This window comes from Protomyctophum parallelum (genome assembly GCF_964188405.1).
Source record: "Protomyctophum parallelum genome assembly, chromosome: 22".
Lineage (NCBI taxonomy): Eukaryota > Metazoa > Chordata > Actinopteri > Myctophiformes > Myctophidae > Protomyctophum > Protomyctophum parallelum.
In genome coordinates, this window is record NC_139714.1 from 36,038,152 (window position 1) to 36,052,853 (window position 14,702).

Here is a 14,702-nt window from a genome sequence, read left to right on the forward strand (position 1 = left end):
AAGATTTCACTGGTCGCGATCTCTTTGTAATCTCTGTGAATCCAGGACCGCGATTGGCCGCCCAAGCTCGACTAGCAGGTTACAGCAGGCGCCACTGCATGCCACCTGACCCCACCAGGCTACCCTACCCTAATGTCTCCCTAAAGCAGTGGTTTTCAACCATTTGATACCAGGGCCAACTATTTATTCTATTCTATTACCGGTATATATATTTTAGCCACGGAACCACCATTTGATGAGGTTTAGTCTCTCAGACCCAAAACTAAAGATTATGTTTTGTTTTTGTCCACCATTCCATGCTGTATTTAGGAGAGATAACAAATAACAATTAATTATGCCAATTCATTATTCATTATTCATTATTATTGAATTCACAATTCAAACATGTTCTGATTCTTGAAAATTAAGTACCGGTACTTCAGATGTTTAACAGTAATTTAACTCTTGGGAGCGTAAAATGATGAGTTTCATTTTACGTCTTCAAGAGTTAAAGATCTAATAAGGGTCCATTTGGTTACCAACTCTCCATCATTTAGCTGCATGGGGCCCACCTGGAACCCCCTCGAGGACCACTGGTGGTCCCCGGACCACCTGGAACCCCCTCGAGGACCACTGGTGGTCCCCGGACCACCTGGAACCCCCTCGAGGACCACTGGTGGTCCCCGGACCACCTGGAACCCCCTCGAGGACCACTGGTGGTCCCCGGACCACTGGTGGAAAACCAAGAATAACCAAGAATGGCAAGAATAAATGTTAAAGAAAAAAAGTAGTAAACAAAGCCAGAAAAACCCACCCAGAAGGCTGGTGACTAACACTCATAGGAAGTCGGGAGTCTCAACTAGGTCTTTGTTTGATTGTTGTATTAGTGGTGATTAATGATCTAGTCCCTGTTTGAATAGGATGTAGCATCCACACGACAGTCATCCTCTAGTATGAATTTAATTCATTACATTGAATTAAATCTTTTGAATATTTATTTTATATTCACACAGCAACCCTGGGGGACAAACTAAGTGTGAATGGGTTTTTTTTTGTTGCACTCGGCCGTGATGGTCTGTGCTGTACTGTATCAGAGATTAAAATAGGTAGGGTCCATTTTGCATCCCAAAACGCAGTTTATAGTGAAGGGACACAATAAATCAACGACCTCTGCATCCACGGGATGCACTACTGTACTACTGTACAGTTTTGCATACTGCATATAATAATCATCCTTTATTCTTCTCTTTTCTACATGAATATAACATCATAACCATATAAAATGAAATGGGAGTTAAAGGCTGCAATTTGTAAAAAATGGCAAAATATGACTCCTGACGTCGTTGAAGTGTGACTCATAAAATGTCCCTGGGACTCATCTAAGAGACCATCCCGGGGACTCATTACATTGACAACCTATATTTACATCACTGCAAATCTTTTATGAATGATTATGATTTACAGCTGCACCTCTGAAATGCCAGAGCACAGGCTTATACCTGATTTAGTGGTGCATTGTCTGGAGTCAAGCCTACATTTCCCAATGTTACCCAGGACAGGGACGAGGTCAGTGAAGGGCCACTGCAGATTAACCAGTGTCCGTGGCACTATTTATAGAGTTCACCCTACGCACTGCAGTCTGCCCGGAGGGTCTTTAGTGCCTCCATCCTTCCTCTGACACGCACATCCTGCTTTTTGGAATATTACCCCATATTAAGGTGAATTGTGTGGCGGCGGAGGTTCATGTGTTGCCGTGCGACATGGTGTCTGATGATCGCTGGGTGTTGTTGTTGTCGCTATGGGGGCAGCTAGCAGAGAAGCATTCCGTGCAGACAGCCTGCTGTGCTCTGCATGGCTAGTTGGTCATTACAATGGAATGAATGGATAATCATGAATGACTCCACTTTACACTGTGCTGTGACAATAATGATGGAGAATCATTTTAGTAGCGGCTGAATATGATTGACTCAGGGGAGTGTTTTTTCACCACCTGCCATCCCTATTTTGGGCATGTCGTCAGCCCATTAGGCCAAGGTGTGGGTTTGGGTTTGGGTATGTCGTCAGCCCATTAGGCCAAGGTGTGGGTTTGGGTTTGGGTATGTCGTCAGCCCATTAGGCCAAGGTGTGGGTTTGGGTTTGGGTATGTCGTCAGCCCATTAGGCCAAGGTGTGGGTTTGGGTTTGGGTATGTCGTCAGCCCATTAGGCCAAGGTGTGGGTTTGGGTTTGGGCATGTCGTCAGCCCATTAGGCCAAGGTGTGGGTTTGGGTTTGGGTATGTCGTCAGCCCATTAGGCCAAGGTGTGGGTTTGGGTTTGGGCATGTCGTCAGCCCATTAGGCCAAGGTGTGGGTTTGGGTTTGGGTATGTCGTCAGCCCATTAGGCCAAGGTGTGGGTTTGGGTTTGGGTATGTCGTCAGCCCATTAGGCCAAGGTGTGCACATTTCTTTGGTCCTCTTTGGGTATGTCGTCAGCCCATTAGGCCAAGGTGTGCACATTTCTTTCGAAGAAATAGTGAAGATAGCAGATCAACAAAGCTCTAGATTGGCTCTTTTTTTTCACTATTTATAACTATTTTCCCACTACTTAGTGTTGTTAATTCTTAGCGTTCACTTTTGGCAGTGCCATGTCTGCTGCTTAAATGTTTGACAGTTGTTTCTTGATTTCATAATGTTGCTTTAATCCATTCTGGGCGGGAATGGATTATTTTTAATTATCTACTGTACATACAGGCATGATTCCCTGGAGGAGAGTGTCATCAATTCCATTTTGTTCACTCTAATTTCAATAGTTTGCTTAATGGGAGTTTTGGAACACAGCAGAAATGGCGCACTCTCAGTCGCCGGCTTAATTTTGGATACATAAACCCTCTCTCTCTCTCCCATCCATTTGTCCACTTTCAGCCTCTTAGTGCTCCAGAGGCAGATTAACAGAGATCCAGTTGCCATGGCAAAGTTTCCCCCACATAAGGTCATTCTCTTTGGTCTGTTCCCTAAATTGACGCGTCGTTACAAGTCGACGCGCTTCCACAGCGTTGCTATAGCAGCCTCTTCGTCTTAACGCCGTCTTACCAAATGTCAAGACACTTTTGAGGGCCGAGCCTCATACTACTATATATAGTATCATGTTTGTCTGCATCTGTGTGCCAGCCTACGTCAGTGGTTTCCCAAACCTTTTCATGTCAAGGACCCCCATTTGAAAGGATATGCCAGGGAGGCAGGGACCCCCATATAAGATTGTTTTACGCCTCTAGCGGTGATTTTCATCCATTTTCAATTCAAGGACCCCCCAGTTTGACATGCATTAGGCTACGGACAGACCGCAACTTAATGGGATATCTATGGGACCCAATTTACATTGTCAAATCAAAGTTAATTTAACTCTGAGAGTGTACAAATGGAACCAAACGGACCCCCCCCCCCCCCCCATTTGGTTCCATTTGTACACTCTCAGAGTGGGAGACCCACAAGGGTCCATTTGGTTCCCACGACGTGGCCGAGCATGTTTTATTCCAAAGTGGACATTAGCATCTTTGCCAGCTTAGCATTGATCCTGCAGAACCGCCTGCTGCTGCCGGCTTGATTTCAATCAGTGTCAGTCTCGCTGAACATTGATTGATCTGCCATTAACCCATTCTGACCTGAGATCAGATTCATACGAGGTTTCCACTGGACACCCACTGGTCTGATTAACCCATTCTGACCTGAGATCAGATTCTAAAAATGTCAGTCGTTCTTCGATTTTTCAAAAAATAGCAGACCTACAAGCTCGTATCGCGCCACTCGGTGGCGCGATATGAGCTTGTAGATCTGCTATTTTTCAATAGCTAAAGCATAACATGATGCCAACACCAAAATGGGTGCCCGGTCAGAATGGGTTAATCCATTTGTCCAACCTCTGTGTCTTTGCTATGTATGCATGTCTCAGGGTTGAATAAATATGTGTAAGTGCAACCAATAAAATACACGCGAAAGGTTGTGTGTTTGGGTAAATTAAAGCGATTGGCCACTGTGGAATTCAACATATTGCAGTCTCTCTCTCTCTCAAGCCCTCCCTACCTCCCTCCCTCACATTGGCAACAACATAAGTATTAGAAATTACCTTTATTTCTCTCTTTCTCTCTCACTCGATTTGTCAAACTAAAGAGCTATATTATTGGCGTGAAAAGACAGTGCTCATATTGCCAAAGCAAACATGTTTACAGATAACAACAGTAGTATTATAATGATAAATATGTTGCATTCTCTTCATCTGTGTCTCTTTCTGACATAATTATGTTTGTCGCAGAGCCGAACCATAATACTGCAGTATCACTCGGTAGCAGTCATGTGAAAGTAATAGCCAGTCTGAGCAACACGCTCCTGCTACAGCCCTACACACACACACACACACACACACACACACACACACACACACACACACACACACACACACACACACTCATTGATATTCATGGTGGACATTGACGCAAACTCCATTCCATCTATGCTTCAATCTAAGAAAACGGACACGCTTTCATCTGGTTTTTTTGAGGGATGCTCAAAAAAACTGTATGTATTTTTATAGTAAAACAGGTATTCGTAATTTCGTAGGAGTTAATCTTTCTGGAGTCCATCCATCCCAGTGATCACTACCAAGCTTTACAGCTACAGCAAATCACACAGAACAGGGTGATGATAATGACATACTAACTGGGGTGACAGGGACTCTAGCAGGGTGATGATAATGACATACTAACCGGGGTGACAGGGACTCTAGCAGGGTGATGATAATGACATACTAACTGGGGTGACAGGGACTCTAGCAGGGTGATGATAATGACATACTAACCGGGGTGACAGGGACTCTAGCAGGGTGATGATAATGACATACTAACTGGGGTGACAGGGACTCTAGCAGGGTGATGATAATGACATACTAACCGGGGCAGGGACTCTAACAGGGTGATGATAATGACATATACTAACTGGGGTGACAGGGACTCTACAGGGTGATGATAATGACATACTAACTGGGGTGACAGGGACTCTAGCAGGGTGATGATAATGACATACTAACTGGGGTGACAGGGACTCTAACAGGGTGATGATAATGACATACTAACTGGGGTGACAGGGACTCTAACAGGGTGATGATAATGACATACTAACTGGGGTGACAGGGACTCTAGCAGGGTGATGATAATGACATACTAACTGGGGTGACAGGGACTCTAGCAGGGTGATGATAATGACATACTAACTGGGGTGACAGGGACTCTAGCAGGGTGATGATAATGACATACTAACTGGGGTGACAGTGGCTCAGGGGTGGCCGGATGGTAACCGCAAAGTTCCCAGTTCGATCCCTGCCTGTGGGCTCCCCCAGAGTTAGTGTCGAAGTGTCCTCGAGCTAAACTAAGACTAATTGCTCCCGATGTGCAAGGTTGGTGCCTTGCATGGTTTCCTCCGCCATCGTGTGTGTGAATGGTTGAATGCGATGCACAGTCTTATGTAAAGCAAGCGCTATATAAATGCACCGTTTACCCGATTGGCCTTAATATAAGACTACGTTTGTTTTCCGATGGAAATATCCTAAAAAAACGGTAGCCTGGCGCAGCCACACTTCACCCGCCCCTATTGCATATGCATATGCCCCGAGGCAGCGCAGCGCAGTGGTATCTTAGTATCGCAACGCGACGCTAAAAAAAAATGGGTCATATCCTAATCGGGGACTAGACTATTTGACATTCAACGTTCTTTTTCCACAAAAATGTGGGTCGTCTTTACAATAGGGACAATTCAGTAAATGCACAATTTAGTATGAGAGAGTGACAATGAGCACATTGCTCAGATAGATCTGGAATTACTGACTGAAATTGTGTAACCTTTTAGTGTAGCGCGTTTGTGTGTATGCAATGTGTGCGATGTAAAGTACTCCGTCTCCAAGACAAAGTACAGCAGCTCCAAGCATTGTTGGCACCTGGCCTGTGTTGTGTCACACTGAGGGAGCTGCTGTGTTGTGTTGTGTTGTGTTGTGTTGTGTTGTGTTGTGTTGTGTTGTGTTGTGTCACACTGAGGGAGCTGCAGTGTCTCTCTGTGTTGTGTTGTGTTGTGTTGTGTTGTGTTGTGTTGTGTTGTGTTGTGTCACACTGAGGGAGCTGCAGTGTCTCTCTGTCGACGTCTTCCTCTTGGTTTTATCTCTGATTCTGGCAGACGGCTCTGTCACGCCATCTGCGCTCTCTTTTTACCGTCCGCAAACATCACCAGGGTCAAACCCAGAATGTCATAGCGGGTGTGTTTGATTGCCAAACGCTACTATATTCCGTTTTGGTTCAGTAGTGTATAACTACAGTAACTGCAAAACAAAATAAACGGTATTCAGCCACATAATATTTCACCAGCACCTCAGTAGACACAGTAGGCGTACACAGAGCCAGCCACGTCCGGTCCAACTCCAAACAGTAAGCCCACTGTGCTCTGGATTGGAAGGTTCTATTATTGATGAAGCCTATTCCGGAGGCATTTCATCTGTTGTTTAAGTTACAGGAGAGACTGTCCAGAAGAAAAGCAATGGCTCTGCCGCATTTTCATTCATTCATTCAAGTTTTATTGATTCCTCGAGATTACACACAGTAATTAAACTCATTTTCAGTGTTGTCGAGTAGTACAATATATAGAAAAACATCACGATACATCAGAAGATCAGGAAAAGAAAAACAAAAGGTATACAGTACATGTGAATTACATAGGTCTACAAATAAAAAGCCAAGACAAATTCAAAACGATCTAAAAACAGTTACATATTGTTGTTTCAGCGTTATGTGTTTAACCCATTCTGACCGGGCAGCCATTTTGGTGTCAGCATCATGTCATGCTTTAGCTATTTAAAAATAGCAGATCTACAAGCTCATATCGCGCCACCGAGTGGCGCGATACGAGCTTGTAGGTCTGCTATTTTTTTTTTAAATCGAAGAGCGACTGACATTTTTTTAATCTGATCTCAGGTCAGAATGGGTTCATCAGACCAGTGTGTGTCCAGTCGGAAACCTCGTATGAATCTGATCTCAGGTCAGAATGGGTTAAAGGAGCATTCAGTGATTTGGGTGATTTGGAAAAGCCCCCCGGTCCGCCCCGGTAACATGCACGCACTACAGGCCAACAGCACTACAGGCCAACAGCACTACAGGCCAACAGCACGCACACATTGGCTGAATGCTTCATATCATCAGCGAATGACAGGCCACGTACTCCGTCTGCCATGAGAGAGACCGGCAAAGTGTGGCAGTGGACTGGATGCCAGAATAGAAGCTGGAAAGAGGAAGAGAGGGAGGCCAAATAAGACATGGAGACAGACGGCCAAGGAAGACTTAAGCCAGATGGGTGACAGCTGGACCGGAGCAAGAAGGGTCGCCAGAGACCGGAGCAAATGGAGGGGACTCGTCCGTCGCCCAATGTTCCAATAGGAACGGGAAGGAACTAAGTCTGAACATATTGGTGATTATGGGTTGATAACGTTGGAAGCGGGTGCCTTATATGGGCATAAAAGGGATAGCGGTAGAGACGGGTACAACGGGTGCTGAACGAATGGACCAATTAATTCACCCTTTGTCAAGTCCCGCCCATGGTTGTGCCCCTCTTCGCACCCATTGGTTGCCGTTTCGTCGTTGGACAAAAATCCTTTCTCTCCATCCACTACCATTGACATAATGTGTTTCTCAGTTGCTTCGTATTGACATTCTTATTTTAAACTTGGTGTCAGTAATAAAGGAACATCACAGGTGCAGCATGGTGACGGCATATCATGTTTGTTTTTAGTGTTTTTCCAAAAAGGATGTTTTCAAATTCAAGGCGGAACAAGGCAGAAAAAGAGCCTGCTGGTTCGTCAGTGAGGGACCAATCAGAAGGCTGACAAAATGGTGAATTGTAAAGTGCTTTGAGTGCTTAGAAAAGCACTATAAAAATGTAATCCATGTTAATGCAATCCATTACTCAGACAAAGCGTATGCTGCGGTCACACGGGCACATGCAAAGATGCAAAGCTACACCGTGTATTTGTAGCTGTTGTAGCTTTTGCGGCAGCTACAGACGTCGGATGCATCTTTGCATCTTCATGTCGCTGGCTTTCATTGACGATCAATCAATGGTAGACTGTAGCTTTTGCATCTTCCCGTGTGAACTGTGAACACAGCGTTAGCAGATCTACAAGCTCGTAGCGTGGCACTCGTGGTACTAGATTTAAATTGTGAAAATGTGGCGCGAATCTATGAATATATATTCTTTCAGAGCGAATGTTGTTTTAACTCAAATCTTTGCTCCTGGGGTGGGGGGGGGGGGGGGGGGGTGTCCCTGGAACAACATATTTTCAGACGGGGGTCGGCGACCAATTTGATATACTTTTTGGGGTCCTTGATATGAAATGGTTTGAGAACCACTGACATACAGTAAAAAACATAGTTTTTTCAGAAAACTGTCTTACACACTGTCTACGCATAACATTTAGAAGACGAATCTGGTCCCAGCTCCCAGGTCTAAATGGGTTAAAACATGCATTGAAAAGTTGGCTTCACTTGGTGTAGATGTTGCTTCATTCCCATAATGATTATTTCATTAGAAGCCTCACGATACCCTGATACTCATAGAGTCATAACATTAACATAACATAACATATATGCAGTGGTGCTTTGTGACGACCACATCTCATGTATTACCGTGATGTGTGTGGGTGACACTGCTATTTGCATTTAGAAACAGCAGTGACTAATCTAGCTTTGTGCTCTTTACAAAGTTTACATGCTTAATATCAACCCACTCTTATGTCAACTTTGATTGTTTATCTTCGCATAAGCATTATTGTTTCCTTTAGTAAATCATGGAGGATTGCTAGTGGTGGAAATGTGTTTTCAGTGTTGGTCAGTTTTTTGGATTTTAGTTTTAGTCATAGTCTTTTGAATAGTTTTCATATAGTTTTTGTCACATTTTAGTCACCTGGAATGTTTTAGTGTTAGTCTAGTCGACTAAATATCATAATATTTTAGTCCACTAAAATGTATTTTGGCGGGCCTTGATGCCGTCGTGATGACCGATTTTACACTTGCTGAAAATAGCTGATCTACAAGCTCATGATCTACAAGCTCACAACGCGTCGCACTGCGACACATTGTGAACTTGTAGATCGGCTGTTTTCAGCATGGAACAAATATTGTAAAATGGATCTCTTGTCCACTAGTCCCTATCTTAACATTTTAGTCTCGTTTTTATTTGTTGACGAAATTGTCAGTATATTTAGTCTTGGTTTTAGTCGTCATAGCTTACTTTTAATTTAGTCCATTTAGTCTGTGGAAAAAGGTAGTCGGCCAACATTTTTCGACGAAGGGCCCTTGAGCTGCTCCTCTGGCATGGAGATGAGCCTGACGAGTGGGAACAGATCTGTGTCATCGGAATTAATTCTGATTAACCCATTCTGACCTGAGATCAGATTCATACGAGGTTTCCGCCGGACACACACTGGTCCTGATGAACCCATTCTGACCTGAGATCAGATTCTAAAAATGTCAGTCGTTCTTCGATTTTTTTCAAAAATAGCAGACCTACAAGCTCGTATCGCGCCACTCGGTGGCGCGATATGAGCTTGTAGATCTGCTATTTTTCAATAGCTAAAGCACGACATGATGCCGACACCAAAATGGGTGCCCCGGTCAGAATGGGTTAAAGGTCAACATTCACTCTGCTACCTGTGGACCTGAGGACGATTCTACAAATGCCTTCTAAATCCTGACAGTTTTCTGAAAAACCTACGATTCTGTCAGTGGTGCCCCAGAATTATCTGCATTTGGCCGCCGACCCCCATCTGAAAATGTGTTGTTCCAGGGACCCCCCCCCCACCGCCCAGAAGCAAATATATGAGTTAAAAACGTTCGCTCTGAAAGAATATATATATAAAGATTTGCGCCACATTTGCACGATTTTTTCAAAAATCAACAAGCTCGTACAAGCACTCGGTGCCGCGCTAGATCTTGTAGATCTGCAGAGCTTGTAGATCTGCTATTTTTCCAACAGCTAAAGAATAACATAAATGCTTAAAACACCAAAAGGACAGGATCTGTTATAGAGCGTCTCAGTCCCCGCCCCCCGTTCATGACGACGACAGGCCGTTCATTTTACCCTCATAGACTTTTCAAAAAGTATTTATTTAAAGATGTTTACGCCGCGGGACAAAGTATTTATTTAAAGATGTTTACGCGGCGGGACAAAGCCAACTCGGATGTTGTGCCCTGCCCTTTTTTTTTTCCTTCTTTCTAATTATATGTTCGGCCAAAAAAACGTGTGTTTGTTGTCATGACATCCGAGTTGGCTTTATTGTTCGAGGCTTACAGATCTTTAAATAAATAGTTTTTTAATCTTACCTTGTACTCTCACGTGCACACGCAGCGCTTTCCTCTCTGCCCGCCAAGAGCTCAAATATGTTCAACATATTCGGGCGCCTGGAAGCACTCCCAGGCGAGCGCCCGGTGTTTTCCTAAGCCTTCACCATTTGATGCCAAGTATCATGTTGATGATATTTACCATGTTTTTACAGGCAGCTACTCGACTCACAACAAGTCACAACCTCTGTGTGATCGGAATCCACATGGCCAGGATGATTTACAGTGTTTGCCGGAATTAATAAAGGGGAGAGGCAGGAACACATAATAAATGTCTCCTGTAATAAAATAATTTATAACGGTGCCTCTTCCCAGCCAATCCGCTTTTTGAGCGACAAACAGTTTTGCCCCGAGTTCCGATTATTTTTTTAAAGCTTATTGCAGACTAATGGAGTTCCTAACGCGTTGCGTAATACTGATTTGCATGCTTGATGATTTCTAGACTGAACACATTACTATAAGTCCCAGAGGACGGGGAAATCGCCAGCTTTTAACCCATTCTGAACGGGCACCCATTTTGGTGTTATAGCATCATGTTATGCTTTAGCTATTTAAAAATAGCAGACCTACAAGCTCGTATCGCGCCACCGATGTGGCGCGATACGAGCTTGTAGGTCTGCTATTTTTGAAATAAATCGAAGAACGACTGACATTTTTTGAATCTGATCTCAGGTCAGAATGGGTTCATCAGACAGTGTGTGTCCAGTGGAAAACTCGTATGAATCTGATCTCAGGTCAGAATGGGTTTTAATGTCATATTGGATGTGGACAATAGTGACTTGTGCTGTGCTGTTCACACCATTGAATTAGTTTCTGAATATTAATCTGCTGTCAACTGAGAGCATGACTGTGGAAATGTCCTCGCTGACTAGTGACTGACTATCCAGGAGAGTTGATTCATTCATTTAGTGACTGACTATCCAGGAGAGTTGATTCATTCATTTAGTGACTGACTATCCAGGAGAGTTGATTCATTCATTTAGTGACTGACTATCCAGGAGAGTTGATTCATTCATTTAGTGACTGACTATCCAGGAGAGTTGATTCATTCATTTAGTGACTGACTATCCAGGAGAGTTGATTCGTTCATTTAGTGACTGACTATCCAGGAGAGTTGATTCATTCATTTAGTGACTGACTATCCAGGAGAGTTGATTCATTCATTTAGTGACTGACTATCCAGGAGAGTTGATTCATTCATTTAGTGACTGACTATCCAGGAGAGTTGATTCATTCATTTAGTGACTGACTATCCAGGAGAGTTGATTCATTCATTTTAGCAGCTCAAATCGGCAAGTTGACCTGGTTGTTCTGGCAGCCAAAAGGTCCTTCTGAAATCTAAGAGTTTGCGTAACATGATTAATTGATCTTATGTCTGATGGCTGTCATTCTCTAGTCATGCATGGAGCAGTGATAGAGTCAGTGTCACACAACAGGTTAATTATTTAGTGAATAATTGAGTGAACTCAATCTGACAGTTCCACGTATCGGCTAGTGATTGTCAAAGTGGGGTTCAGGGGCATCCAGGGGGTCCCCAGATATATTTTAGTTTTGGAACTAAATGGACCCTTAAAGCGCAAATAACATGCATTTTAAAACTGCTTTTAATATTTAATAATCATATTGTCTATGTCCCTCAAAGTTATTTCTAATGGTCTCTGATATAACCAGGCCTTGTCAATTCTTTCTGGACTTTGAAAGCAGTTTTAGCTGCAGTACCACAATGTCCTGAGGTGGAGAGGGTGCTGATATGCAGATTATTTAATATTTGAGTCTATAATACTGATGCTAGATAAAACCAGGCTTGTTTCCATTCCATGCCAGCTTGGAAAATCAACAATGGTGGACATTGTAAACAAAGTGGAAATGCAAATTTGCAACTGAAGACTGAAGAAAAGGAGGAATTATACAAAGTAGGGTGACATTGATGACATCACGATGAGGCCAAAATCAGTCGAGCTGTTTCTGAGAGCAATTTCCATTAAAACACCCATATGACATGAAGGCCTGATTGTTCAAAATTGGTTATTTGTGGGGATAGAAAACACACATGGGAGCCCCAAAAACACAAAAGAAATTGAAAAAGTTGAATTTTATGTTATAGGTCCTTTAAAAGGTCTGTAACTCTGGCGGGTCCACTTGGTTCCATTTGTACACTCAGAGTTATGGGGATGGAGATCCTTTGAATTAAACAGGTTTGAGAAGCACTCTAACTAAATAGAGAATCTACCCCCACCGTAAGAATGTTTTATCTATGTGACCTTGAGCTCCTTTTCAATGAAAGAGCTCGTTTATCTCTGCTCAAAAGGCACTACTGTATGTCTATCTATCTCCAGATGTTGTTCTTTTTTATTTTATTAACCCATTCTGAACGGGAACCCATTTTGGTGTTAGCATCACGTTATGCTTTAGCTATTTAAAAATAGCAGATCTACAAGCTCATATCGCGCCACCGAGTGGCGCGATACGAGCTTGTAGGTCTGCTATTTTTTTTTTAATCGAAGAACGACTGACATTTTTAGAATCTGATCTCAGGTCAGAATGGGTTAATCAGACCAGTGTGTGTCCAGTGGAAACCTCGTATGAATCTGATCTCAGGTCAGAATGGGTTAACTAAACATTTCTCATTCAAGGACAAGGACAAAAGTATTACCCCAAGTATTCCTGTCTGCATTCTGCACCTGCTGTGACCTTTGATTACAGACTCCGTTCTATCAGTCAGTCTGAAGTTAGCCTCGGAAAACCCAGACGTTTTTATTTCCAGGAAGTATGCAGTTAAAACTCTCACATCTTGGTCTGGGCCGTGGCTCAGCGGTCCAGGCACCTTGGCTGGTAATCCAGTCTGGCAGTGTGCCGCGGGTTCAACTCCCGATCCCGACGGCCTTTACTGCGTGTGTGTGTGTGTGTGTGTGTGTGTCCCCTACCATCTCTCTCCCCCTTTCCTGTCAGCCTACTGTCTATCCCTCCATAAATATATTAAAATAAATATAAAAAAACAACCTAACACATCTTATTTCTGTAACTTATAGCAATTAATAGAACTGATTATTGTATAAGTCTGTATGTCAAGATGGATCCAGATCTTAAATTACCCTTTCATTGTTTTTCTGGAACTTCTGGCCCATCATCTAATAATGCAAGGCCAAACGTACTTGCTGACAGTCTGGAGCATTTCCTTTTCACTCACTTGTTAGGGCCGATTCATACTCTTATTTTATAGCCCAATAAAAGTCGGTTCGGCTCTGTGGGGGGGGGGGGGGGGGGGGGGGGGGGGGGTACCGTCCTAAAGTCGGCTCTTCGGTGCTACTGAACATTTCTGCCAAGCCGAAATCATTTCGGCACTACAGCGCCGAAACAGCGGTAAAATAGGAGTATGAATCGGCCCTTAGGCTTATGTGGGTTTGTTTGTGGGTTTGTTTTGGCGGTTTTCTGGTAAGACTGGACAAAGGAAATTACAACTGCAGCTTTGACTGCAATTTTCATTATAGTCCAGAGTAAACTGCAGGTGCGGTGGTCTCAAAAACATGAAGAGAAATTGGCAGAATGATTCGCACACAGCACTCCACAAAAATAACACAATGAAGACTCCTTAGACAGATACTAAGAAAATTCATTTTCTACTATATCTAAGGTTTTTTGGGAGGTATCCCGAATCACTAGTCAATTAATTAAGTTGCTGAAGGAAGTAATCTGAATAAAGTCTGAGAAGCGTTTAGCTTTCTACCACAATTTCCCACTTGTTTTAAAAGGGAAAGAAAGAAAATAGAATCTTGCGATCTGACCATCTCCACCACCGTATGTTGGATTCATATTGCAGTCACGATATCCAGCAATGTTGGAATTGCATTATTGTAATCATTTGTCAACGTCACTCAGACATTCTTGGCACAGAAGTAATTGTTCTTTGGCCCCCTAGCCAGGTCTGCAGGTGAAGGTCTTGTATATGAGCTAACGGATGCCATGAATAATTCAGAGCCTCTCGGCGTGCTAAGAAAGTGCAAGGGAACTGCTGCTGGGGTCATGAACCGCATGCATCTCTCTGGGCAGTCTATTTTCTCTTTTCTGTTTGACATCTGACGTCTACTACTCTGCCCCATCCTTCCTGTCTCTATCTATGGCACTACTTAATACGTTATGAATCCCTTTATATAGTAGTCTTAACACTTTAAGACTACTTAAAGAAACCCTTTACATGTCGAACATCATTGTTGATCTTGTCCTGTTCTACTGTCGTTCCAGGTTTCGACCGAGGGAAGGAGGACCTCCTGTCTTTGCCTCTGAAAGAGGACTCGCATTCCATATCCAAGAGCAAGGTAAAGTCAATA

At 43.4% G+C, this 14,702-nt stretch overlaps 1 protein-coding gene across 3 annotated transcripts in view; it reads left to right on the plus strand.

Moving 5' to 3' along the window:
• osbpl8 (oxysterol binding protein-like 8) overlaps nucleotides 1-14,702 on the plus strand; it is a gene marked incomplete at its 5' end in the record, with an annotated part of 166,617 nt that overhangs the window by 111,815 nt on the left and 40,100 nt on the right. For all 3 annotated transcript variants that reach the window (XR_014568794.1, XM_083757795.1, XM_083757796.1), the window contains one exon: nucleotides 14,617-14,690. Coding sequence is in view for 2 of the 3 variants with exons in the window: in XM_083757795.1 (XP_083613921.1) it covers nucleotides 14,617-14,690 (74 nt within the window). The remainder of the gene's footprint in view (nucleotides 1-14,616; nucleotides 14,691-14,702) is intronic.